The sequence below is a fragment of the Pieris brassicae genome, chromosome 7, assembly GCF_905147105.1.
Source record: "Pieris brassicae chromosome 7, ilPieBrab1.1, whole genome shotgun sequence".
Classification (NCBI taxonomy): domain Eukaryota; kingdom Metazoa; phylum Arthropoda; class Insecta; order Lepidoptera; family Pieridae; genus Pieris; species Pieris brassicae.
Window position 1 is genome coordinate 5013798 of NC_059671.1, and position 27545 is coordinate 5041342.

At 33.7% G+C, this 27545-nt stretch overlaps 2 protein-coding genes and 1 non-coding gene across 4 annotated transcripts; 1 reads left to right on the top strand and 2 right to left on the bottom strand.

The window, feature by feature from the left end:
* The first annotated feature begins 2542 nt into the window (after positions 1 to 2542).
* Positions 2543 to 27545, top strand: LOC123712231 (glutamine-dependent NAD(+) synthetase). 2 transcript variants are annotated; one of them, XM_045665235.1, is made up of 14 exons: positions 3561 to 3579; positions 7492 to 7562; positions 9311 to 9464; positions 11479 to 11734; positions 12376 to 12521; positions 15079 to 15328; positions 17880 to 18084; positions 18793 to 18939; positions 21355 to 21503; positions 22559 to 22714; positions 23602 to 23816; positions 24710 to 24929; positions 26054 to 26230; positions 27381 to 27545. In XM_045665235.1, exons 3-14 carry the CDS (start codon positions 9319 to 9321, stop codon positions 27411 to 27413), a joined length of 2100 nt encoding a protein of 699 aa, XP_045521191.1. In that variant the 5' UTR covers positions 3561 to 3579; positions 7492 to 7562; positions 9311 to 9318; the 3' UTR covers positions 27414 to 27545. The 2 variants fall into 2 exon arrangements, with proteins under 2 accessions (XP_045521190.1, XP_045521191.1); XM_045665234.1 differs by lacking the exons at positions 3561 to 3579; positions 7492 to 7562 and adding an exon at positions 2543 to 2765.
* Positions 3295 to 7816, bottom strand: LOC123712228 (cytosolic carboxypeptidase 2-like). The gene is given in 16 exon segments (XM_045665232.1): positions 3295 to 3610; positions 3684 to 4085; positions 4197 to 4342; positions 4417 to 4593; positions 4677 to 4754; positions 4823 to 4943; positions 5021 to 5340; positions 5409 to 5568; positions 5644 to 5759; positions 5828 to 5992; positions 6058 to 6316; positions 6387 to 6533; positions 6803 to 7035; positions 7113 to 7265; positions 7336 to 7511; positions 7612 to 7816. Coding segments are annotated over 16 exon segments (3174 nt in total).
* On the bottom strand, positions 20282 to 20355 carry Trnat-agu. The gene has a single exon. It is a non-coding gene; the product is annotated as a tRNA-Thr (tRNA).

Sequence of the window (27545 nt, forward strand, 5' to 3'; positions counted from 1 at the left end):
TTTTATGAAACAGTAAGGGAAAATTCTTAAATTCAAAATTGGTGCAAGTCTTATGTTGAAAACGTAATCATAATTTTAAAATAGTGATAGTTTGATAATTTCTAAAAAAATAAAGGTTTTAAACAAGTGATTTTGTTTTTATTAAATTTGCAAGTGGCTCTGGAATTAAATTTAAATAAAACCTTTTTAATTGTTTCTTCAAGCCCTGAAAGTATATTTCGGTGTCTGTTTAAATGGTTTGTTTGAGCAGGCAAAAAGCCTCTGTTTATCGACCCAAAACAATTATTGTTTTCCCGTGAAATAAATCCAGCCTCGATGATCGAGGTTAGGTGTTTGTTAACTGTAGAGCCATCAACAAGGACATTTGAATTTAAAAATAACTTAAAGGAAAAGAAAAAATATTAACCAATATTTATATGCTGATATTCTTGATCGCATTCGTTTAATTACAAAAATATGTAGAAATAAACTAAAAAAACTATGTTATACTAAAAAATATTAACCTTAGTAAGTCAAGTTTTAACGGTTAAATTTGTTATCATTTTACGAAAATGTTCATGCAAGCATGATACAATGAATATAATGAATAAAATAATTGTAATTATTGAATAACTGCATATAAAGGTTTTCCATTAAATCCTCGTTTGCTATTTTTTTTATTAGTTAGTAGATTTTAATTGGACGTCTGCCTTTTCGTTGAAGTTGTAATTCTTACACCTGGATTTACACTTTTTGACTTGTCCTTGCAAAATCATCGACGGAGTGTATCAAGCACGGAAGGCTGATCCCACTTTAGCATTAGAAACAAATTAGAATTAGAAAAAATGATAGCGAAAGAGATAAATAAGAAGCCTAGACCTAAAGAGATTATAGGGCCACTGGTTTTTTACGGTTTGCGACAGGACAGTTGAACGGTATGTTGGACAGGAGGTATTTATTTTTCTTCGGTACTTAATTGTGACTTCTTTATAGGGATTTCCAGTACTACTATACGGCGAATCGTAGCTGACGGCACATCGAATGATAGTGTGTTTTCCACGCCTGGTAAAAAGAGGATAAGGGGAAGAAGAAAATCAACTTTCGATTTACAGTTGATTGCAAATAAAGTAACGGAATTCCAACAGTAATGACACTGTTCAAATTCTTCGACAATACATTGATTTCAACAGAGGAAGAGAATCTATGAGATTAGAATATTGACTGATGATGAATGACTAAGCTATCATTTGAGTAACATAATAAATGATATATTTTTTTACAGACTTATACGTAAGAAGATTGAATTGACAACGAGGTTTTAAGTTATTTGTATGATTGAAATGAATAAAATTTACGATTGATTTATTTTTCATGACGTTATCTTAAGAACCCGATGCCAATGTGTAACAACATTCTTCATATAAATAACTAATATACTTCATGTTCATTAATACTAAAGACAATAATAACAATTAAACAGTATCAAGTAATCCAATTTCCCTAGTATTGCCCACAACTAATTTTTATTTCCCTATTTGCCTTGAGATTCCAATATAGCTGTAACTATTTTTTTATAGTATAATATATTTGATTGGGGAAAAAGTCTTTTCGCATTTTAATATGTATGAACTTATAATAAAATCTGTTTGTTTATACTAATTCTATCTGGCTGGTTTCCAATTTAAATTAGGAAAATGTGTAATTTTTATTTATATTTCGTACTGTCAAGATGAGTGAATCTAATGAAGAAATTCGATACATTGCCGCGAAAAAAAAACGCGATGTTCATGGACCTAGTGCAGACGCACGTCGCTCTGGTTGCTCTATTACGGATAAAATGGATGCCATTTTTGAAAAAGAGCAAGATCAGCATATCACTAGTTACGCTGAAGAACTGGGAATTAACCACAAAACAGTTTTGCGCATTTAATGTACGATAAGAACGTGCGAAGAAGGTCATGGTCGAAGGGCATTATTCATTATAAGCTGTTACCACCAAGCACGACCATCGATTTTGAACTCTACCACGAACAACTGATGAAATTAAAGCAAGACGTTCAGAGAAAGCGGCTGGAATTAATCAACAGAAGGGGTGTGGTTTTTCATCATGATAAGGATAGACGTCACACATCTTTAGGCACTCAGCAAAAATTAAGATCCTCCCAGCTTGGCCGGGAGGTGTTAAAGCATCCGCCGTATAGTCCTGACGTTGCACCTTCAGATTTCCACCTGTTTCGGTCTCTTCAGAATTCTTTATGCAGTGTCAGGTTAACATCACGAGAGGACTGCCAAAAAAATTCTATAGCAATGGGATCATGTCCCTACAAGATGGCAAAAAGTTATCAAACAAAATAGTACCTACATACTTTGATAAACTATATTAGAAAATGATGTGAATTTTCTTTAAAAAATGCGAATAAACATTTTCCTTATCCTATTATCATATGTGGTAATGTTGCTATTTAATCTGAAAAATAAATGGCTTGGTTTCGCTAGTGTCAGATAGGTTTAAAAGGTCTATATGACATTATGACAACTGACGTTGTCATCGTATCAAGATGAATCTCTGAGGATTTACTGTTTTCGTGAATATTTTATTAAAATTGTATACATATAATAACAGTTATCAGTAATTACTATCGTTATGAAATATGAATGTAATTAATCTCTTATATAACTTAGATGTTAAGTTAACTGAACATTTTATGTAAAAAGTGATTTTTATCTCACGAATTTTTTTAAAGTTCATATAAAACAATTTGAAGAGTTAACTACTCTTTTGACTTGTAAGTAAACAATAATTTTCTACTATATTTATATCAAAATAAATATTAATATTGTCGTGAAACTATGCAACAAACAACAATCATAAATCAGATTTTAAATTAAAATAAGCGTTTTTATATGTTATTATTTGTAATTTATTAGCTATAGTTAACTAATATAAATTTCGTGGTAAATGTACCTAATATACCGAACAGACTTCTACTATACTATACTAAATATACTATATAGCATGTAGTTTTGATAAATAAATATGAATTATAGTTTTAAAAGAAACATCAACACAACTGTTGTTTAATTTATTAAAACAGCAACAGTTGCTGTTTTAAGAAAATAAATTGTTGTTGTAAAAGTTATAAAACCTTTATTTGAACAAACGGCTACTAAATGAACACTTACCCTAAGATTTAGTATTGAGATGTAACTACCACATGTCAATTAAATTGTAATTAATAATAACTATTATTTTTGACCTTGACTTATCTTTGACCATGTGTAACTGAGACATGGTACTAAGTCTGGACTCTAAATCTAACTCTTAATATCACACTTAAGTCTATTCTCTGAAGTGGCTTTTTGAAGTTTTTTGGGATTCTTAGTTTTCTTTTTGACTTTTTTTCTATTTTGTATGGAATCATCAGTTTCAGAATTATCACTACACTGCTTTATATCTTTAGGTTTAGACTTCTTTGTTTGAATAGCAGTGGCAACAAAAGCACCCTTTCGAAAAGTCTTATGCTTACTTTCTGTAAGACTTGGTTTTTGCACAGTTGGTTGAGTGTTTTTTGGTATTTCGGTGAAACTTGTATTATTTTGGTAAGACAACTCTGCTTTGCTAAATTTTAACCTGAAATATTTTATACATATTTACATGAAAAAAAAGCTAGATTTTTTTGTTTGTTGGTATAATGGATACTCACTTCCCTTTTTTCTTTTGTGTTTTATTTGCTTTCAATATGGGATCAATTGAATCCTCTGTGGTAGTTTTTGCTTTGTATTTGGACTTTGCTTTCTTTTTCTTTTTGCACTCTTTATTTTTCTTTTTTTCTTCCTCAAGTTCTTCCAACTTTTGTGAACATGACCTGTTGATGGCATTGGTGATATAATTCTGCTCATATTTAGACTATATTTTTAACTGTACTAACTTGAGTAATGCTTCACTGTCTGTGAAGTAAGAGCTCATCCCAAAACTTGAAAGGCCCCAGGATAAAGGTCCTTTACTGTCATCTTGCAATCCAGTCCAAAAGTTTTTCTTAAGTGAATTCAGTTTTACTTCTAACTCAGCAGGTTGTGTTTTCCTATATTTTGTTTCTATGTGGCATCTATGAATAAGATTATATTTTCATGTATAAACAGCAAACTGGTTTGGATTTTGGATCAAAATTTTACAGCAATGACATTTATTAATAAAAATTTAAAAGTTTTTAGCATACCTTGTTGGTGGTAACTGTCTAAATTGATGCCATGATGCTGGTTTAAGTTTCGGCTTATCCATATTGCTATTTAACAAAGAAACACTACGAGGTCTCCTAGTTTTTGGCCTTTTCTCTGGGTCGGAATTAAAAGGGGAATCACTGGTCTGTAAACAGATTAATTTATAAAACACATACAAGGACTACTAGGAATAAAGAGTATTTAACAATTAAAACTTACCGGTGCGCGAAAAATCCTTAGCTCAGGAGGCATTTTTTTCTTCCGACGGGGTTTATTCTTGTGTGAATGCAGTAGCTTATGAACTTTTCGCACAGGACTTTTTTCCCCAAGAGATTCACATTCAGAAGACACGTCTGACATCGCATCTGATGTTAAATCTATTGTAGCTCTTGACACCTAAAATTAATGAAAACCCGAAAGAATATTAAAGTTTATTTTATATCTTAGCCTAATAACTGGTAAGTTTTAATATAATGTACTTGTAACGTTTCTCTTTTCGCCTTTTTCTTTTCATTCCTATTGATTTTTTCAAGCTTGTCTAGTTGTCGGCGCGGTTTCTGAAATTTTTTACTCATTAGATTTTCTATGACCTTCGCAAATGAAATGTAATAAATGGCCTACTTACTTCAGTAGCTTTAATAATGTCGGGGAAAATAGGAGATGGTGGAGGTGCTAATTGAGTTGAGTTTATCTTAATACGAGAAAGACCAGCATCTGAACTGCTACTTGATGTATCTCCTTCATCGCTGTAAAAAGTCTTTTGGCTATTATATTTGAAACTTGTACATGTAACATAGAATTAAAATGATATTTGTCTCGTCACCTTGAATAATCTGATAGATCTATATTAGTAGGCTCATCAGCATTGGATCCTTCTTGCAAAAGACGCGTCACAATTTTTGTTCTCAATCTCTCCTTACTTGGGCCCTCGTCGTAAAAGTCGAGTAGAGTTTCGCAAAATGTTTTACCTAAACTTTCATAGTCTTGAACGGAAAAATGAGTAGACATCCTGCTACCCAGTTCGGAACCACCAAAAGATGCTTCCATAGTATAACTGTTGGCCACACCCAACATCCAAACAACAACCCTCGCTGTACCCTCCTTACTACGCTGAATGCGAAATTTGCAGTTTTCGAAGGAAAACTGAAATGTTATGTATTATTTTAAAATGTTCGACTTCCATCCGTGAATTTTGCTTGTTTCATACCTACTTTATCAGCAGCATTTTTATGTAACATCAGCGGAAATACTTGTTCTTGTAGACGTTTGTCAGAATTTCGTCTACTCTCGCATCCGTAGATAAAAATGTTATGTTTGCGTGAATGTGCATGCAGATCAACATACATTGCGATACCGCATTCTTCCTGTAACCTAAAAAACAATGGCTCATATGTATGTATTCATTTGCTTACTGGACTACTAAGTTTAAAAGCACTGTTTCCTTGCCTTCGAATCATGACTTTGGTATGCCAAACGGGTGGATAAGTTTCCCGAATAACTGTTCTATATTGTCTATTTAAATCTTTTCCAGTTAGTGAGCATCGATTATTTCCGACAATGACCTAAAATAAGCAATGAAGTTATATAAGAAATAAATTATGATCATTATAATCGTGTAACTGGTACTTACACCATCCGGATTCAGCATTGGAACTAATTTGAAAATAAATTTTTCTCTCAATTCCCGAGCTTGATTTGAATCTCCTGTTAAGTAATCCATAAAACCTTTCATCATCCACGACGCTGGTGTTTCCCCAGGATGTACCCTTGCTGTCACTATGACTGCCTTCTTTTTCTAGAATTTTATGTGATTGTTTTTTATTTTGTAACTAAATATAAAAGATATTTCCCATTTCTTACCCTTTGATCCATTTCATTTTGATTTTGTGGTGCCGTGATTGTTAAGTAATAAACGTTATTCCCTGCTAACGTGCGACACAAGAGTCTTAATTTCGAAAATGTTGACTTAACGGGATGGGCTTGTAATCTCGAAAGATACTCTTGTAGATCAGAATAAGTGTATGGGTAACAATGAGCCAGGTATACGGCGTCATCTGAATGAGGAAACTCAATATTGAATGTAAGCGTATAGGTGGGATATTGCTCCTCTTCTTCACATCTGAAAAAAACTCTGTCATGAACATGAGAACTATTAAGCTTTGTTATTCAAGGTTGCGTAATATATTTACGTAGGTTCGTTTTTGTAATATGCAATATTGTCGCCGCACCGTCTCCAACCGATCGAATGCAGCTGTGCGTCCTTGGTGGAATATAGTAACGGCCGCATACCCTCATTGTACAAACTATCAGGCTTCGATAAGTTTACTATGGAAAATCTGCAAGATAAATAGTCAATTAACACGGCCTAAAACATAAAAACAAAAGCGTTGATATCAATCCTCGGTATGTTGAGTAATGTGTTCAACTAGGCCACAACGATGTATTTTTTCACGTACGTTTTTGCCAGCATCTGAGATCCGGCATATGTTAGACACTTCCTTAGAAAATCAAAGAAACAAATACAATTCGATGCGAAAGCAAAAAGAGAATTAAAATCGACATGGCTTTATTATTAAGCAATAGGTTACAGTGAAATAATTATTACCTGTACATCGTTTGCTTTTTGGTTTTGGATACTTTAAAATAAAACCATTGAACATGTCTATTTGTATAGAGATCGGTTCGTAGGTGTAATTCGTAGTATGCTGATGTGATCTTTATTGCCTTCGCAAGATTTCCACTCTCAAAGCGTGATTCGAAACGTAATTCATCATCACCGCCAGCAGAAGTACACGCTGATATAAAAAGCCGCGATCCTCCGACACTTGACCGGCTAAACTAAAGAGAAAATTGTATCTATATAGCCAACAAAATGTGTCGTAATGTGAAAAATTGGAATTACATACTAAACTCACATAATTAACAGCGCTCATAGGATAATATTGAAATATGACTGTTCCTGCTTCCTCTCCTACGGGTTGCGGTTTTAATTCCTTACCAGTCGCGACATAGTATGGTTCAGGTGACGCTGGACTCCAGGTTAAGTGTTGTATTCTTTCCTCTATTACCTGTTTTAGGTTAATATTTAGTAACATCAAGTAGATAGTGGATATAATAGTGTAATTAGTTTATGCTTACTTGACATTCTGAAGGCCAGCGTGTCGCCTGCTGTGGGCAATCCAACTCTTTTGGCAAAGCGAACAAGTCCCTAGGTTCTCTAAGTTTTGCAATTGTTTTAAATGTTCTAATGTCTGTATTGATTTCTAGTTGATTCGTTTTTAAATTGTTTTGTAGGAAGTTTGAAATGAACGTACCTGAAATGAAAAAAAACGGTTTTGGAGTTTAAGATAGCCGGTTACTTAAAGGTAATGTACGTAATTTTGCACTACCTCTCAACTACCAGACTATGTATACCTTTATTACATATGGGAAATAGTGATGCCTGTAAAGTTTTTACTTGTTCTAAATTTGCTATCAATAAGTTATCTCTGAAAACGGGGTCTCTGTTTGGCAAAGTTAAGTTCAAAGTTGTATTTTGGGCATAGTCTCTCCTCTGCTCCTCCCTTTCAATCATTATAAAATTTTCTTGGCCGCGTTCCAGATGTTTCCACCATAACATTGTAAAGTGACAAACTTGACTAAGTTTTCAACTTTTAACTAGTTGATCTTATCGCATTTTGTAGGACTACTTTCAGTAACCATGGTTTCACGAAAAATTTCTGTGATAAAGGATTGATTTTCGGGTGCGACACGGCGATTTCAACAACGCACGAATTCCTACTGAAGTTATTTTGTAGGGGCCAAAGTTATGGATATTTGGAAATAAAAAGTGACGTGAATCGTGGCTGGTTGCGTCAGCAAGTTGTATTTCGATTTGATTGTTCGTAGAAAACATCGCGTTTCGCTCAATAATTATTAACTAATAAATGTTCAGAGGTACTTACCGTTTTAATTCGCTAATAGCTTCCATTAACTGATATCATTTAAAAAGATTTTCAAGCTCATAGGTTACTATTTTTTTTTTGTAATATTACTTTATTTTTAATTCGAAAAATGCAATAAACTTGTGTCCTGCATATACGTTAGACACTATTCCGCGAAAACCTGAAAGGTGACTGCACTTCTCGCTAAGTGTTGTTCGCTCGCTAAAGTTGGATGGTAATGTGCAAACTTCCCGAGTGATAAAGTTTTCACACAAAGAAGAACGCACTCAAAGAATATTTTAAATTTTGTTAATAACTTTTACAATTCAAAGTTATATGTCTATTTGGGAACGATGACCTCAAATATCATATGTAGGAAAATATTGCCTAAAAGATATTTTTATTTCTTGGCTAACCACATCTTTTGCATCTATTGACGATCATACATATATGATATTTATATGTCGTGGAAATATATAATAAATACAAATCGATTTTTTTAAAACTTCAATCGTAAATTATAAGCTGTCACACACCCTCGTAGCCTTGGAAACAATTTCCTTTGATCAATATAGCAGATTCAGTAGAACTGTCTTTTGTTTCGCTTTGACAAAGTTTATAGTTACTGACAGTAGGAACTTATAACATTTAACGATACTGTAAGTTATATTTCTTTGTCTATAATTTATAACTTGTACGACGCATGCTTACTAAAATTAAAAAAAAATTTAAAACCCACTATAGCCTTTTTAAAATCTAAACAATACTATTATTGTTGTAAAAACTGAGTTAAAAATAGAAGTACGTTTAAAAATCGAACGTTCTGTTTTTAAACGAACAGAGTGCTTCGGTTATAAAGGATTAAGGGTTGCCCAAAGAGGTTAATGCCCGGTTCCTGGCACTAGATTCCACGGGCTATGGGTCGATTATAAGCCTGTCTGTCTCGTGTCAACACATCAATGAACTTTACACAAATACGAACGTTGTACGTCAGCAAAATAGGCCACATCATGACGTGTAGGAATTTGGAAAATTAACTTTTAAATTTACTTAAATGTTTTTGAATTATTTAGGTATTCATTTTTGTAGTATAAAGTAAAATTGAACTATAACAACTAACAAATTCACGAAAAGTTTGCCGTTCCTCATGCTGTTTTTAAATTTCTAACAAATCTCTTTATAATTTTCAGAAGCAATAATGGGCCGTAAAGCCGTAGTAGCAGTGTGCACCCTTAATCAATGGGCTCTTGACTTTGAAGGCAATTTGAACAGGATTCTTGAATCTATTCAAGAAGCAAAGGAGATGGGCGCGTTATACCGTACTGGTCCTGAGTTAGAGGTTTGGTAGGTCTCGAACTTTCGTATATGAAGCATTTTATTAACAAGAATAATGCATTATTACGTTCGTTATAAAAGCGTCAATAAAAACCAATAGAGATGGAAAAAAATTGTCTTGGTTTATTCCCGATATATATTTTTTCTATAATCAAATTAAAGTTATCAACTACTAATAAATTCAATGTACAAGGCATTTTCTAACAGATGCTGTAATGAGTAATTGTTATTCATTTAGACTTATTAGGAATAAGCTGAAGTTCGTAAGGTACATCTTAAGCTACTAAATTTAATTTTACTTAATTTTGCATCAGCCAGGTTTTTTCTGTGATATAAGAAATTCGCGCAATTATAATACAAGTACCAAACTTATGAGTATAAGCCATATATACGTTTACAATACCTCAATTTTGATATTTATTTATTTATTAACACTTCGCTATACTACAATAAAGAACATTGAACATAATTAAATCAAAAGGAGGGCAACTGGCGGCCTTATCGCTTTCAAGCGATCTCTTCCAGGCAACCACTGTGAGTACGGAAAAAATGTATTAAATTACATAAGATAAGCAAGAAGTTCAAAAATACATGTTATACACAGTTATTAAGACAAAACTAAACAGGATCAAAAAAAAAACTGAACTAAAAAGATGATACATTAAAAATATAAAGTAAAAAGACAAATAAATCACGATAATTTAAGATAAGGCTCACGTCAGTTAGTAAGAAAGCTAGGGATACGATGTGGACAGGTAATGTTTGTACAGAAGAAATTAAAAGGAAGATCGAGAAATATATAAAATTAATTTATATAAATCTATCCTTTACACAAAAATCAGATGAAAAATATTGATAAATTTTAATAAAAATATTGTTTAATACAACCAATGACTAATTACGAAAAACTTAATATTATGTGTCAACATTAGAGCAGTGTTGGCCTTCAGCGTGTGACTCTCATCCCTGAGGTCGTAGGTTCGATCCCCGGCTGTCCACCAATGGATTTTCTTTCTATGTGCGCATTTAACATTAGCTCGAACGGTGAAGGAAAACATCGTGAGGAAACCGGCTTGCCTTAGACCCAAATAGTGGCGTGCGTCAGACACAGAAGGCTGATCACCTACTTGCCTATTCGATTAACAAATCATCATGAAACAGGTGTAGAAATCTGAGTCCCAGACCTAAAAAGGTTGTAGCGCCATTGATTATTTTTATCAAGGCGCGTAAATATTTAATACATTGCCATCCATTTAAAGAAATAAAACCTTCTTACAAATTTAAAAAAAAAACTACATATAATTAACAACATACCTATAAAATAATAAAAATAAAAACACACATAATATATATATATGTCTATAAAAAATATAAAAATTCAATATAAATTAATGGAATTAATATGTATTTACAAAACATTAAAAAGGCCCTTCGAAGTAAGAAGTAGACATGGGGAGAAATTGGCTGTGTCAAAAATCAATCTGGAACTGTTTAGGAAAAACACCTTTGTATGGCTATTAAGGTTTACGATAATTTACCAAAAGAATTAAAAGTTTTCCGCCTAGTCTTTAAAAATCGACTTGGTGTATAACTTTTGGAAAAAAAATATTATCCAATAAATGATTATTTGCGTGAGACACTGTAGTTGATACAAATTTAATAACATTTGATATGATATGTACGATACAAATAATATAAGAATTGACAAATTCATATGACTAATAATGTAAAATGTATAACTCCTATAAAGATAAATTAAAGCGAACTTACTATTGTACCACCTTTTTGTATAATATTCTTGCAATAAATTATTATTATTAAACTAATATTTTTATTTTAAATAGCTTACTTTTAAATAATTTCACACAAAAATATAACTAACCTATACTAAATTCTGTCGCTAAGTGAATGTAATTCTTTGAGAAATAAAGTATCTTTGAATCGAAGTAACGTAAACAAAATCAATATTTTTCTGTAGTACGTTTATCCGTTTGTATCTTATATATATAAGCTATGTTTCCAGTGGCTACAGCTGTGAAGATCACTTCCACGAATCCGATACATACCTCCATAGTTGGCAGGTACTTGGTGAATTGCTAAGGTCAGCAACATGCAGTGATATTCTTATAGACGTCGGTATGCCCGTACAACATCGCAATGTATCGTACAACTGTCGTGTGGTGTTTCTAAATAGGAAGATACTTTTGATTAGACCAAAAATGTCCATGTGTGAGGACGGTAATTACAGGGAATCGCGGTGGTTTTCCTGCTGGACGAAGGTACGGTATACGATGTTGAATATAATAAAATAAAAAAACTTGTGAACTGTAGCGCCTTGTTCTCAGATTTGTGTATCTTTTTCGTGATCAATTTTTTCAATAGGCAAGTGATCAGTCTGATGTGCCTGACACATGCCGTTGACTTTATGTATCTAAAAAGTGAATTAATAAAAAAATAGTATTAATTGTTGTCTTTGGTTAACATAGATTTTACACATTGAAAGAAAACAATTTCTTAACCGGATTAAAGCTGTTTGTATTGTAATAAACTTATATTTATTTTACATAAATACAGATAACACAACTTTCTCTACAGCTGTGATACTTTTGACATTCAACACCTTTTGTCTTCAGTCACCGTGACCACGCACGCTGTAAATAAAGCACGCGAAACGTGGGATAAATTTAAATTTAAAATTATGTAAAATAATTATAAGTTAATAATAATACAAATAGCTTTAATCTAGTATTAATTACATATTATCAGTAATGTCGCTAATATAACGTGCTCCGAACATTTAAAGTTATCGACTGAGACAATATACACTAATTAAATTAAAAAAAAAAACTATTTTGTTAATCCAGGAAAAGCTCTAGGTCTAGGAATGTCTATGTGGTAATCTGAAAAAATACTTTTGCAGGAACGTCAAATAGAGGATTATTATGTACCTCGTATGATTGCGTCTATAACTGGTCAGACGACCGTGCCCATTGGTGATGCAGTGATTGCTACTAGGGACACTTGTATTGGGTTCGAGATTTGTGAAGAACTGTGGAATCCTCAAAGGTATAGTTGTAATCGCTAATACAATATTATAAGTATTCACAGTATTGTCTTTTGTTAACATAGCTTTTACATTAAGAAAACACTTTTTAAACGGAAGCTATGTATAATTATTTACATAATTTAAAATTTTCCGACTATTCGCGTCCTTTACAACGTGCGTGGTAACGATGACTAAGTATTCATACAGAATACAATAAAGTTTGGGTGTTTAAACAAATTACTGATTAATATCCAATACACATAATGTGTTTGTGATGACACAAAATTAAAAAAAAACTGTATTTGTAGATAGACATAGTAAAATCATATTTTATACCGAAAACGTTAAAATGTATTATTATTAAACTATTCTAATGAAGATTCTTCTAAGATACAAATATTTTTTAACGGTTTATTGGTAAATATTTTTTTTATTTTTATTTTATTATAATACAACATACAAAAATACATACAACCCTTAAATGTCACCCCTCTACGATCAACCACTATTTTTTTTAAAGTATTTTTATTCAACTAAAAAAATGTTTCCTATAAATAATATACATGGCTCAACGTTTGCCGGTTCAGCTATATCTTAATATTCCTTACGTATGAAATTGGCGTTTCGTATGGGAGGAACAAAAAGTCGAATATGTTTAATTATAACATATTTAATTAATCAAAGTATGAACCATTGTTTTCTATGCACTTTTGCCATCTCATAGATAGTTTATTGATCCCTTTACTAAAAAAACCAGTCGGACGGGAATCAATAAAATCTGTGAAGGCGATTTGGACTGCCACATCAGAGTTAATTTTTTTCCCTTGCAAGAAGTTGTCCAAATTTCGAAAAAAAATGGTAATCTGTTGGAGCAAGGTCCAGGGAGTACGGAGGATGTCCTAGACATTCCAATTGAAGCTCTTCTAATTTGGTAGCCGTCTGTTGTGCAGTGTGTGGTCTAGCGTTGTCGTGAAGTAGCATTGGCGTGGAGCGATTGACCAGCCTAGGTTGTTTAGCCGCTAGCTTTTCCATCATGGTTTGCAATTGCTGACAAAAGACATCAGCCGTAATAGTCAGAGAAAACTGCAATGAACAATACCGGCACTAGTCCACCAAACGCTTACAAGTAACTTTTTTGGGGTTAATTTTCGCTTGGTGCAGGATTTGGCTGGCTGGCCAGGATCCAACCATTGCGCTGAGCGCTTCCGATTATCGTAAAAATATATATTTCATCACAGGTAATAATTCGGTTTGAAATACCTTCATTATTGTGCCGGTTCAGTAATGTAACGCAGCAGTCGACGCGCGTTTGCTGGTTTGCATCAGTCAATTCGTGAGGTACCCACCTTTCAAGCTTTTTAATCTTCCCAATTTGCTTCAAGTGAATTAAAACAGTTTTATCACTAATGCTGCAGCCTACAGCTAACTCGGACGTGGTTTGCGATGGATCCGCTTCCACAATAGCCTTCAATACTTCAGTATCAACTTGGGTCTCAGGCCGTCCACGGGGCTTGTTCTGCAGGTCGAAATTTCCAGAATGAAAACGTTGGAACCAAAAAAGAAACTGTGTTTTCTTTTGCCACATGACCGCCATACACATCATTCACCCTTCGAGTCGTTTCCGCAGCACTAGTGCCACGGCGGAACTCGTACTCGTATATAATGCGATACTTTAAGTTTTCCATTTTGTAAAATGAGTGACGCAAACAGAAAAAAACAAATGAATGACTGTCATCGAAGCACAAATACATGAGTAAATAGCTGTATAAATTTGAATTTGGAATTCCTTACCAAAGAGGAGAACATCTTGATTAAAGTGGCCAGTACGAAATACGCCAATTTCATATGTAAGGACCTAATATATATAAATCTCCTGTCACGATGTTTGTCCGCGATGGACTCCTAAACTACTTAACCGATTTTAAATTAAATTGGCACAATGTGATCAGTCTGGACCAACTTAAGAGATAGGATAGCTTAGTTCTTTGATAATTTCGCAATTTTATTTTATTGCAAATTATTTGTCTATAATTGATTGACAGTCACAATTATCAGTTAACTCCAAAAGATTCTAACAGATGTCGATACTTTTCGACTGGATTGAGTAAGTAATCAATAGATGGCACTGCTATGGTAAACCGACAAACGTGTCATATAAGCTACAATTCAATATCATGATTAGCACGTGTTATTGAGGCTAAAGTATAAATTAAATTTATTTTGTAGTAAACGAAATACCGTGAAATTCAATTATTTCTACTTTTTTAAATTTTTGGTGTTAACATAGCCAACCACGTGTTACTTAGACCGAAGAATAAATCAAATTCAAATTATAGTGACGATAATACAGTGAAATTATTCTTTCGTGTCACGGTATTAAGGCTAACTAAAACCACATTAAGGAGAAACGAAGTTCGCAGGGGCAGCTTGTATATTTATATGTAACATAAGTAATGTTAGGTAACATAATTCGTGTGACTATTACATATTTACCGCTGGTTATTTGACCTGCAGTTTCCCTCAGCCAAGACGGATAATGAAGTGATAAATTTTACAATATAAATATTTCCCTTACAGCCGACATGTTCCACTAAGTCTAGACGGAGTAGAAATAATATCGAACGGTTCAGGCAGTTACATGGAATTGCGTAAAGCCTATGTTACAGTGGATTTAGTGAAAAGTGCGACCTTCAAGAGCGGTGGGGCGTATTTGTTCAGCAATCTGAGGGGTTGCGACGGACAACGGATATATTTCAATGGCTGTTCGTGTGTGGCTGTTAATGGAGATATTGTTAGCCGAGGATTGCAGTTTGCGCTAAAAGATGTGGTGAGTATACAGTATCCGTTACAGATTGCATAACGATAGGGCTGTTGGCGCTACGATCTTTTAGGTCTTGGACTCAGATAACTGCACTTTTCTTGACAGACAAGTGATCAGGCTTCTGTGACTGACGCCATGTTCTTCACCGTATGAGTGGATGTAGTGTCGAATGCTGAAATTTTAAGCCGATAATTCTCTTCAAACATTAAGATTAAAAAAATATTAACTGGCTGCAGAAAGATTTACGCTATGTCCAAGTACTATAATAAGGATTACATAAAGTTTGTGTTATTGCTCTGCTTCTTTGTGTAAAATTTAGAATTTTAACGACTGTTACGTCTGGCCTTCGTTGTGTTCTATTGTCAGTGGAAAAATGATTCACAGTGCGTTTCGTTAGATTACGAGTCACCATCATATCTAGTCCAATCACAAAAAATATTTATTTATGTATTCCACATCATTATTCTAGTATTGTCTTTTATTAACATAGCTTTTACACATTTAAAGAAAACACTTTTTACCGGATTGAAGCTATGTATTAATTGCTAGGAGACGAGATGCCTTTGTTTTCTTGAATTCCAGTTGTCTTATTTTGGTTAATCCAGTAAAAAAGGGTTTTCTTTAAATCATTATTCTATCTTAACAGTTACTACTAATTCGATAGAACGACGGAACTACCAGACAGATATACCCACAACGATTATCATACATAAAAATGTGTGTGTGTACTAGTGTTCGTACACACACGTAAGAAGTGAAACTTCTTTCTGACCTTATTTTTCGAAAAATGATCTACTATATGCAACTTTACAGAAACTGGTTAAATAAAGTTAAATTAGGTAAAGTTTAACAAAAGGCTTTTATTAACATAGACATGAATACAAATTATACAATTATTTCATTGTACCTTATTACAACTAAGATTATTACAGAATTTAATTAATTGTAATAGAATTATTACTATCATTATTATCGTTATTATATATATTTGTAATTAATGGCTTCTAATCTCTTCGAATTAATCGTGGTACATTTCCAACGCCGATACAGAAGTTTCTCTTCAAAAACATTAAACAAATCTATTTATATACCTAAATCAGACTTAGATTAGAGAAACTAGGATTCCCTATATCGTGAGCCAATCTCTTCCATTTGATATACTAATGATTATAGGTACTTTATGTAATAAATTCTACACAGAACAGTCGAATATCGATAATTTAAAACTCAAAGGAGTTCAAAATAACAAACGTGAAATGATAGACTCAAGTACGTGATTTATTATTTATTAGAATTATTCACAAGTTTCATTTAAAAAAGTTAGTGACTTCAGTCTATTACTGTCCAAAGAATTAAAAAAAAAAACAATTGACTATGCTCTGATTTTTAATTCCGTAGAATTCTGACAGCTGTCATTTTATGACATGTCGGAGATTGCAAACCTTTTGGGCCGGGCACATTTTTCGATTTTAATACGAGTGAACATCTTAGTCTGTGCAAACATTTTATTTCTTAGTGAATGTATCCATTTTAATTAGTGCGGTCCTCCACATTAAAGGTGGATTTACGGCGAGTGATAATTACGTCCTTTTTCATCAAAAATAGTAGAAAACGCATAAGTAAAGATAATATTTTATTTAAAAAAAGGAATTAATAGGCAGTGATGCCAGCAAAATAATAAAATAAAGTAATTAAACTTAATTCGATATATACGGTTTAAGAATAAATTTATTTCTCATAAGAATTGCATACATAATTCGCTTACTGTGAAACAATATATAAATCTAAGGTTAATAATTAGGGCGCACAGATGTAGGTATATAAAATAACAAAAACAGCAACAAAAATGTGGGTAGACATAATAAACTCGACCGCCAACTAAGCAAAACAGAACATTGTTCGAATTTGATTTTTTACTATATGTGGCATTGATGGCATATATTTATTTTATTATTTTTTATTAGACTATTTTATTTTTAGTTTATTGTTCTATTTATATATTTTGGTATATAGCATGGTTTTTAAAACATTTTAAGTATTGGATTTTATTTGTTTTTGTTTAAGTAATTACGAATGTATATTTTAAATTTAGAGGTGTATACTTAATATATATTGTTCGTGATATTGAAAAACTTGTTATTTTTGCATTAGGTCACTTAAGTAAGTAAACATTAAGGTTTACGCTTTTGTAGGTAAAACATAAAAAGTACATAGCATATTATTCGATTGCCCTAAATTTGGTCAAACTTTTCCCGTTTTCAGTGGAGAACTTTTTTAGTAGCAACACTTATGAAATGTCAGAATTCTACGGAATGATCAGGAAAATCTGATCGGTACAGTAAACACTTCTTTTGTTCGACAAGTATAATTTAGTTTTGAGCAAGACAGTTGTATGAGGTTTTTTTAAATTTTATTTATAAGCCAGATACAAAGTCCATTGGCACTAGGTGTATGAGATTGTTACTGTGTGGCCAGCATGCATTTCGTTTAATATTCCTGGGATATTAAGTTCGTTTTAAGTCTTAAGTCTGGAATAACCGAACTTTGATTATTTCAGGAAGTTATCCCTGCGACAATTGATCTGGAAGACATAAGGTCTTATCGGAATAGGATTCGCTCCAGGTCCCATTTAGCAGCGTCTAACAAACCGTTCCCAAGAATATCAATTGATTTTGCATTATCCGATGAAAAAGACAACAGTCTTGTTGTCAATAGACCTATTCAATGGAAATACTTGACGCCGGAAGAGGAAATCGCTTTAGGTAATTTGGAATAAAACAGAGTTAATTCATGAACTATATAGGACAAAGGTTTCATATGTATCACTTGACAGTTTACTTAACAGTTCACAGATTCGCAATAAATATGAAATAAAAACTAAAAGTTGTTGGCTTATATTCTAGAACATTTCCTTGGCGTCCGTGGTTTCTGTTAATACTGTAACAATAATTATAATTTTTATCCAGGAAAATTCGACTATAAAGATTATGTAGGCAATCCATAGGGCGCAAGCGTATGCGCAGAGACACAAATATACTAATCTAGAGCTAGATTACACGAGATATACACGGGGCTCCATTAACTTCTAAGCTAAAGGCCTATTTTTTTTTTGTATGAAACGGGGGAATACTGGAGGCGCCTCACCTGTTGTTAAGTGACACCGTCCATGGATGGATACTCTCAATGCTAGTGGGCTCGCGAGTGCGTTGTCGGCCTTTTAAGTATTGGTGCACTCTTCTTAAACGAGGCAAACGGGCAAGAGGCTCACCTGATATTAAGCGATACCGTTGCCCATGTACACTCTCAACGAGGGCTAACGAGTGCGTTGCCGGCCTTAAAGGACATTAGGGACAAGTCGCGGCTGAATCGACTTGGAGAATGTTTTCAATGTCAAAAGCTAAAATCGTATATCGTATTTGACAAATCCATTGAAAAGTTTCTGCTAAGAAAATATGGTTATGGTGTTCCAGGTCCAGCTTGTTGGCTGTGGGACTACTTACGAAGGTCCGGCCAAGGTGGGTTTTTCCTACCGCTCAGTGGTGGAGTGGATTCTTCCAGTACGGCTTGCATTGTGTACTCGATGTGTACGCAGATATGTGAAGCAGTTGAAATGGGAGGTAATTGTACTTATCATCATCATCATCATCATCATGAATGGCTGCACAGCCCCATATGGGCCTTAGCGTCTCCAAGTATAATCCGCCATCACAATTCACTTGTGCATCTTGCGTTCAACTTAGAACACTTGTTCTTTCGAGGGCCTTGACAACTCCATCCCACCAACGCGGTCTTGGTCTTCCAGATTTTCCATCTCTTCTCGCTGATGCAAGAGTGCGTAAAGAGAAGTTTCATGGAATTTGTTATCGCTGCAGTGTAAAGTACCTCTTCGACAACACTTACGTCATGATAGTTCGAAGATAAAAATTTCGTTCACATAACCGTTACCATCGTAACGTTTATGTGAACTAATAAAACTCTTTCGGCACATACTATTAAGGCTTATAAAAGAAATAGGTTTGGCAATCATTAAGGGAGCGTTCAAGTATTACGTCACGCAATTTTTGGAGATTCTTGACCTCCCCCTCCATGAAACGCACCATAACGTTTTCTGTATCCAATAGTAAAACGTTTCGTGACCACCCCCAGTAACTCTTTATACCTAAAACTTACCATTATGTGGTGTAAAGTCGAAAATAATATTAACAATAACGCGTAATTCAGTTCCCGCCCCGCATCGTAACATTTTACAAAAGGCCCCCCCCCCAAGTTCGTTACGTAATACTTGAACGCTCGCTAAGCCAATCACAAGTCGCTTCATATCCGCGCACGCCCTCTATGCTAGTTATCGTGAACTACTTACTGGGCGCGTAGGCGTCAACTGTCAAGTGAAAATTTGTCATTAAAGTTGCTAATGGAAAACCTAATATATAGTTATATTATAACAACTTTTATTATGCAATTTCTTTAAATAGTTAGTAGTAGTTAATGACAGCTACTAAAGCGAACTTGTTGGTTAAGCGGACCAAAGCCCGTTAAACTTGTTTGACTAATACATTCCGGATGTTTTAAGTAAAAAGGTATGTTTTATTTGAAGGTAAAAATATTTTTTCGATTCGATTTTCGTAAATTATTTATCTACAAAACAATCCTTAATATAAATCAGAAAAGTAATTTTATGGAATAATTGAATGCTCTATAATGCAGGAATTAGAATACTTTTGGACCATTTTTTAAACACAATGTGACATCACACTTAAATTATATTTTATAAAATGATAAATAATGCGTAAAATTATTATAAAATAGACATTTGTCATATTTGAATTAATTAACACATATATGTATTTAAAAACATATTTTTATTGTATTATTTAAATAATCTTAGAAAAATAAAAAAAAAATTACCTCTTTCTTTTTTGTAAAATATTATATAAGAGAAAATAAAAAAGCTCAACAGCTAGGCCCCGGCGAGATTCGAACTCACGATCTCCTGTTTACTAGACAGGCGCTTTAACCAACTAAGCCACGGCGCCGTTGGGCTGTTTCACGAAATACAGATATCAGTGTGACGAAATCTATTCTTTCGTACTACGTTTTATATATAATCAAGTACCTATCGAAATCTTCGATCATTATTTATTCGAGGATATCTGTAAGACTACTAAACCGGTTTTGATGAAACCTAGAGTAAGATTTAAATACGAGTCTTGGCGCGCCCTAACATTTTTGACATACAGGAGTCACAGCACTAAATGTCAGTTCTAAATATTTGACATTAGACTGTTGCCTAGATTGGAATACACAGATTAAAAATAATTATCGATATGAGTTTACACTTGCAAACATAAAAACAAATGTTATAATTTTATGGATTAAAAATATAATTACCGTTAATAATAAATAGGTGTTTGACATGGAACGTAATTAATTTTACGATTAAATAACTTAGTAATTCTCGTAATATTAATTTGATAGTGAATTAATGAATGTTTGCAATACACCTAAGTTAGTTAGTTTTTTAGCTTTACCAAAGTATCCTTAAACAACTAGTTGTAGTGCAAGTATGTTTACGAAGTACGTTAAATCTGGCCTCTGGCTGACCACGTCTGTTAAGCATAATCTAGAAGGTTATATCCGTTAAATAGTTTGTAACACACCTATAATCTACGACTATTGCATTGGAGTTGATCCAGCTCAACATACAAATGCCACTGGTCACTAGGTTGTCATAAATCATGTCCGCGGAGAAGCAATGATAAACCGTAGATCGTGGCGGGGTGGACTGGCTCCGCTGTTATCGCATTTTCAAGGATTCCTACAAAAAATAATACGTTTATGTACCATTATTTTTGACAATTTGCTTACTTTTACGGACAAGAGGAGGGAGGGGGGGACACAACTTGAACGGCTCCTTAGGCTGGATCCATGGATGCCAAGGATCTCTTTAAGAACGAAGAACATCTTTCTTTCTCCATAAATTCTTATTGTATGTCTCGTAAACATATTAGAATGAAAGTATATTATCCTTCCAGAATCACAAGTTTTAGATGACGTACGTAGAGTTGTATGTGATTTTAATTATACGCCTAAGGACCCTAAAGAGCTGTGCAATAAATTGCTGGTTACTAGTTATATGGCTTCGAAAAACTCTAGTGAAGATACTAAGCTACGAGCGAAGGAGGTAAAAATTGATTTTAATTCGTTCTAAAAGTTAACTGTATTGAAATGTCTTATATAAATATGTAATAAAGGCCTGGAGGCGGGGAATGCGATGAAAGGCCTATGTCAGAGACAGTCTGTCGAAAACAAAATATTTTTGTCATGTTGTTTCATGATCATTTGTCAATCTAATAGGCAAATAGGTGATCAGCCGTTTGTGCCCCACAACGACTTTTTGGGTCTAAGCCGGTTTCCTCGTGGAGTTTTCCTTCGCTTTTCGAGCGATCGTAAATGCGTACATAGAAAAAACGTACACATTGAAGCCACTAGGCCAACACTGACCTCTTGTTAATTGTCATTTGTCGGTGAATAAAAGATTAATTATAAAAATTTTACAAATTTCGAATTCTTCTCGAATATATCAGAACTCAGTTCAATTTAAAAAAAACATTGTAAAGAATTACTTGTAAAAACTAAAAGTGGAAGTGTTTTACTTTTTTTGTTGTTGTAAAATGTATGTTTACCATAACTGTCATGTATTTTAGAATATATGGATTCAATTTATACTTTATAAAATACATAGTGTAAATTTGTGTACTTTATATGTAATTAATAGATAAATAGTTACACATAATAGTTACATGATTGAAGAGAAATAGGAGTGTTTTAAATCAAAAATAAAATGTAATTTCCTTGCGTGCATGACCTTCAATTGCTAAATATTTGCACTTACATTGGACTCATTACAATACTAGATTATACAATTTTATTATAAAATCATCAATTTTATCATTAAATCAACTTACTTCCGTATATAAAAAATATATTGTACTTGAAACATTTTGTTATACCACTCCATAGAGACTTCGTTTTATAACAAAAATAATATTTTTCCACAATAATCTCCGTCTCCTACAGATAAAAAATCGAATTGGTCCAGTCGAAAATACAACTTTGTTTAATTAAAAACCTTTTTTTATAAAAGCCACAGTCTCGCTGTATTTGTTGTATGAAAATAAATATTAGTTGGCATAAATAAAAGCCATAAACAAGAAAAATATATATATGTTATTTCAGTTGGCGAGTGAAATAGGCAGTTATCACTTTCCGATAATTATTGATACAGCTGTGAAGGCTGTATTGGTCATATTTCAAGCCGCCACAGGACTCATACCGAGGTTTAGAAGTAATGGCGGAGGTCCAAGAGAGAATCTCTCCTTACAAAATATTCAGGTACACATAGAGCTGGTATTTTTTTAAATTTTATTGATTTATAAACGCTGGCGGAATGTTGAAACTAAGTAATTGCATGGCTCTTTGAAAACAGATTAATTTCGTATCGTAAGTAAACTTTCATATTTGACGTATGCTCGGTACTAAAAGGTATGGATACATTTTTAAATTTTATTGACGGTAGACGCTTTGCGATATTTTTTTATAAAACGGGAGGTGGGGGGAGGGTGCAAACCAACGAGAATTTATTGTTTGAATTAATAGAGTAACGTAACTTCGACGATTTAATACGCCTTATAAAACTAAGAAAGCCTGAATGTACGAAATATACAGACTTTACAGTTCAAACAAAACAATTTATTAATTTCTAGCACCAAATATAGTATATAATAAATGGAAATATCGTGAGAAATTGTCACTATTATTCCTAATCGTCTCTTAAAAGACAAGTAGTAATAAGGTAGGTGATGTTAAGTTGTACCGCCACGCATTGCCAGAATTCTTGCAAAGGCAGGCACTGAATTCATAGCACTAGTAACATTTAATTAATTAGAATTTACTATTTCGTGAACGCTTTATAGATATTTAGCTAGCTAGCTATATTATCTAGCCTAACTTGACTAATACGTAATTTATGTACCAAATTTACTAAAAATACGAAAGTATCGAACCTACCGCTTAGCACTTTAGACTAACGTACTAATTCCAATGGTTTTGTCTCTTCATCTGTCAAATCTTCTCACTAAGTGTTGTCAAGAAGTTGAGTGATTAACACAGAGCGAAAATATTGCATCGCCTAAACCCAGGAACCATACAGTCATTGTTTTGATAATTTGTGGAGGAAATACTTGACAGTTTTTACATAAAACTTAATTTATGAATTCAAGGCTCGTATGCGAATGGTGTTGTCATATTTGTTCGCGCAACTGATGCTGTGGGTGCGAGGCAGGCCGGGTTGTCTATTAGTATTGGGTTCGTCCAACGTTGACGAAGCCTTGCGGGGTTATCTGACAAAGTATGACTGCTCAAGCGCAGATATCAATCCCATTGGTGGTATATCGAAGACGGATTTGAAGTCGTTCCTACATTACGCGAAAAATCGGTAAGTTGATTCTAATACAGGACGGATTAAGAGGTCTGAAGGCCTCTTGGCAACAATGGAGTTCAACAATTTTTCAAAGAACTGCATGGAAATATATCATTATCATTTCAGTTTTTTTTGTCTCTTTGATGGAGACCTCGGGGGTGTGGCCTCAGTTGCTCTCCCCTAACGGCCCTGGACCCAAAGACGAATAAACACGGCTGAAATGTAAAACTGAACTTCGCAAGTCTTTCTTTTCATTACGGAAGGTCGTGCCTGTCCAAAGCGTTCTACTCTTAGCTTGTCTTAGGGCATTAGGGATGTCGAGACCCATAATTGTCTTAATTTAGTCAGACCAACGGGTAGGGGTTCGACCCCGACTTCAACCATTCCTCCCTACCATTTTTCGGTACCCTGTACAAATTGTCCTGGAATCTGATCTGTAATTTTTTAAAATAATTTCACCCAAAATAACTTTATTTATATAGGTAAATACACTTATGAACGTCATCAGAAAATATGTTAAATTGATTCTAAATTTACCAGTTCGCAAGTCAAGGACGTAGAGCGGGCAAGAAAACTGGCAAAAAACTCTTTAACCGCCAAGTTTTGAGTCATACCAATTGTTGGAGTTGAAGCAAATCAATTATTAGAATCATAATAATCATCAATTTTAAAAAAGCTTTATTGATTAGTTACTTTTGATCCCTTGGAGGATGGCCACGTATGGAATGCTACTTGTGTAGACAAGTTAGGCCCGTCTCATCTCGGTCAAGCACAAAAGCTGGCGAGGCCGTAGAGGCGAAAGATAAACGGCAAATAAAGTCTTTCCTCCACATTTCGTTCTCTTTGGAGTTGAGACTTTGGCTTCAAGTGCTAAGAAAGAACTTGGCGCTTAAACTTTATTTTTTCAGTTACGAACTGCCCTCTCTATCTGATATATTGGATGCGCCGCCAACAGCTGAGTTGGAACCGCTGTCCGAGGGTAAAATCACACAAACAGACGAACAGGACATGGGGATGACGTACGCGGAGCTGTCAGAGTTCGGGAGATTGAGGAAGATGTACTCGTGTGGTCCATACGCGATGTTCGAAAAACTTGTCCATATTTGGAGTGAAAGGACGCCTCAGGAGGTGAATGTACTTTTATTCTGTGCGTAATTAAACTAAATGATTTTCATGAATTTTTTGTGTGTTTATGTAGATTCGAGAATGGTTTAAATTTACGAAAAATGAAAAATTTCAATATGACCTATACCACACGCTGGACCGTCTAAAACTGATTGTTTATCCAAAAGGTTGCACAAAATGTAACGAGTTTTCCTATCGAAATAACTTGAATAAATTGGTATAAGTTTGCTTATCCTTAAAATTAATAACAAAAAGTGAAATTTGTTTGGGGAGCTTTCTCGGGGACAGGATTACAAAACTAATCCCAGTATACTTAACTTATAAATATATAAAATAAGTTTGAATTTACGAATTTTAGTGTGGGACTTTTACGAATATTGACATTTTTAATGAAAAACTAATTAATAAACTATATATAATTTGTGTTAAAGAAAGTAAATTTTATATCTGTATATTTAGAAAACTATTATCATAAAATGGCATATATACAATACAGTAGTTAACTGTCTACTTTGTCGGGCATGAGAGTTATAGATATTGGCAAAAAAATAAACGCTCATATTGTTATTTAAAATCTAAATTATATATTGTTGTGTATGTATAAACGCGATACTAAAACGACGCATAGAAATGTATTGTGTTTAGGATTTGATAATAAAAATAAATTAATTGCGCTACAATCATCTTAGGTCTAGGCCTCAGTTTTATCTGTTTCATCATAATTTGTCAATCTAATAGGCAAGTAGGTGATCAGCCTTCTGTGCCTGACACACGCCACTTTTTGGGTCTAAGGCAAGCCGGTTTCCTCACGATGTTTTCCTTTACCGTTTGAGCGAATGATACATGCTCACATAGAAAGAAAGTCAATCGCTACACATAGAAAAAGCGACCTCAGGGATGAAAGTTGCACTTTGAAGGCAGTATTCTGCTGTTTAGAATTTGATAATTAATCAAAAATTATGTATAAAATTCTCATTAGTTTTCAACTTCATTTCCAATTATTGTTCATTGTAATATGATTGTCCCTGTCTTTGATTATTAATAATAAAAAAATTGTCAGAAGTATTAATCTTATAACCGAGTCACTGTAAAAGTTTCCATAAAATATAATTGATGAATGTTATCAGGTAGCAGATAAAGTGAAGCATTTCTTCCGATGCTACGCGATTAACAGGCATAAGATGACAGTATTGACTCCTTCCTATCACGCTGAATCGTACAGCCCGGATGACAACCGTTTCGACCATAGACCTTTCTTGTATCCAGTTAACTGGGGATGGCAGTTCAAGAGGATCGATGAAATGGTAAATTGTTCTTCGTTGCGTTGTCTTCACCTCGGCTTCATATTTCATGATTTAGTAGGTCAGTCTTCTGTGCCTGACTGTTTTGGGCGAGCGTGTATTAACGTGCACGCACGAACTCAGGGTTTAGAGATATTTGTATTGTATAACGTTTTTTTTTTAATGTAATAGGAGGCTCACCTGATGTTAAGTGATACCGCCGCCCATGGACATATTGACTCATATTGCCAGAAGGCTCGCAAGTGCGTTGTCGGCGTTTCAAGAATTCGTACGCTCTTTTCTTGAAAGAGCCTAAGTCGAATTGGTTCGGAAATACTTCAGTGGGCAGCTGGTTCCACATAGTGGTGGTGCGTGGCAAGAACTGTCTTACAAAACGCTCAGTTGGACGACGGACGTAGAGGTGATACGGATGGTATTTTGTATTTTGCCTTGACGTCCGATCATGAAACTCAGCGTTATTTTTTATGTATTATTATTCATATCTTTCTTCACCTGAACTGGTTATATTGGATGTCAAACATTTGGTAATTAATGTCATTTTTAATATAACAAATAACAGTCATTATTTAAATAATTTATAACAATTAAAAAGCTTGAATTGAACAATTTAAAATTAGGAACTTTTGTCCATGTAACAAGAAGGTATCAAATGGCCATTCCCCGTGTCTTATCCATCATATCCTTCTGTGCAAAAAACAACTAAGCCAATACTGCTCTAAGGTCCATATTAATTTGTATATTCAGTTACAATCACATCTGGAACACTATCACATGTGTTTTAAAATAAAACTGGTTTGAACGCCTTAAAACTAATTTTAAGTTGGATAGTACGCCTATGGTTAAAGCCTGTAAGAGAAACTTACAAAACATTTTTGGTGATGCTCGTTATGTATTGTGAAAGATATTTTCTGATGGAAATCAGGTTCCAGGCCAGGCAGATATGCGCCTTTTTACCATTATTTATTTGTACCACGAGACTCCGGCTTCAATTCCAGAGAGAAAGAAGCCAGACACCGATGACGCCACTTGCCAACTATAGGTTACAAAATATCTCGTCATTCTCTAAGTAAAAACTAATCAAAATTGGTTTAGCAGTTGCAGCATAAAAGTATGTTTAACGTTGCATGCATATTGTAATATTTAATTATTTCAGGTGGCAGTGATGAACGATACAAAGGCTAAATAGGCCACTCAAAACGTAGAAAAAGTGTAATAATTATGTTATATTATGCCAATGGATTATTGGAAATAAGCGGGCTTTATTATTTATGCCAATGTAGAATATAGTCAATATAGGTTTTGTTGTATTAAAAATATA

Coding starts and splice junctions, on each gene's coding strand:
- LOC123712231 (XM_045665234.1), top strand. CDS start 9,319: ATGGGCCGTAAAGCCGTAGTAGCAGTGTGCACCCTTAATCAATGGGCT. Junction 23,817..24,709: donor CTACATTACGCGAAAAATCG/GTAAGTTGATTC, acceptor TTATTTTTTCAG/TTACGAACTGCCCTCTCTAT. Junction 26,231..27,380: donor TCAAGAGGATCGATGAAATG/GTAAATTGTTCT, acceptor TAATTATTTCAG/GTGGCAGTGATGAACGATAC.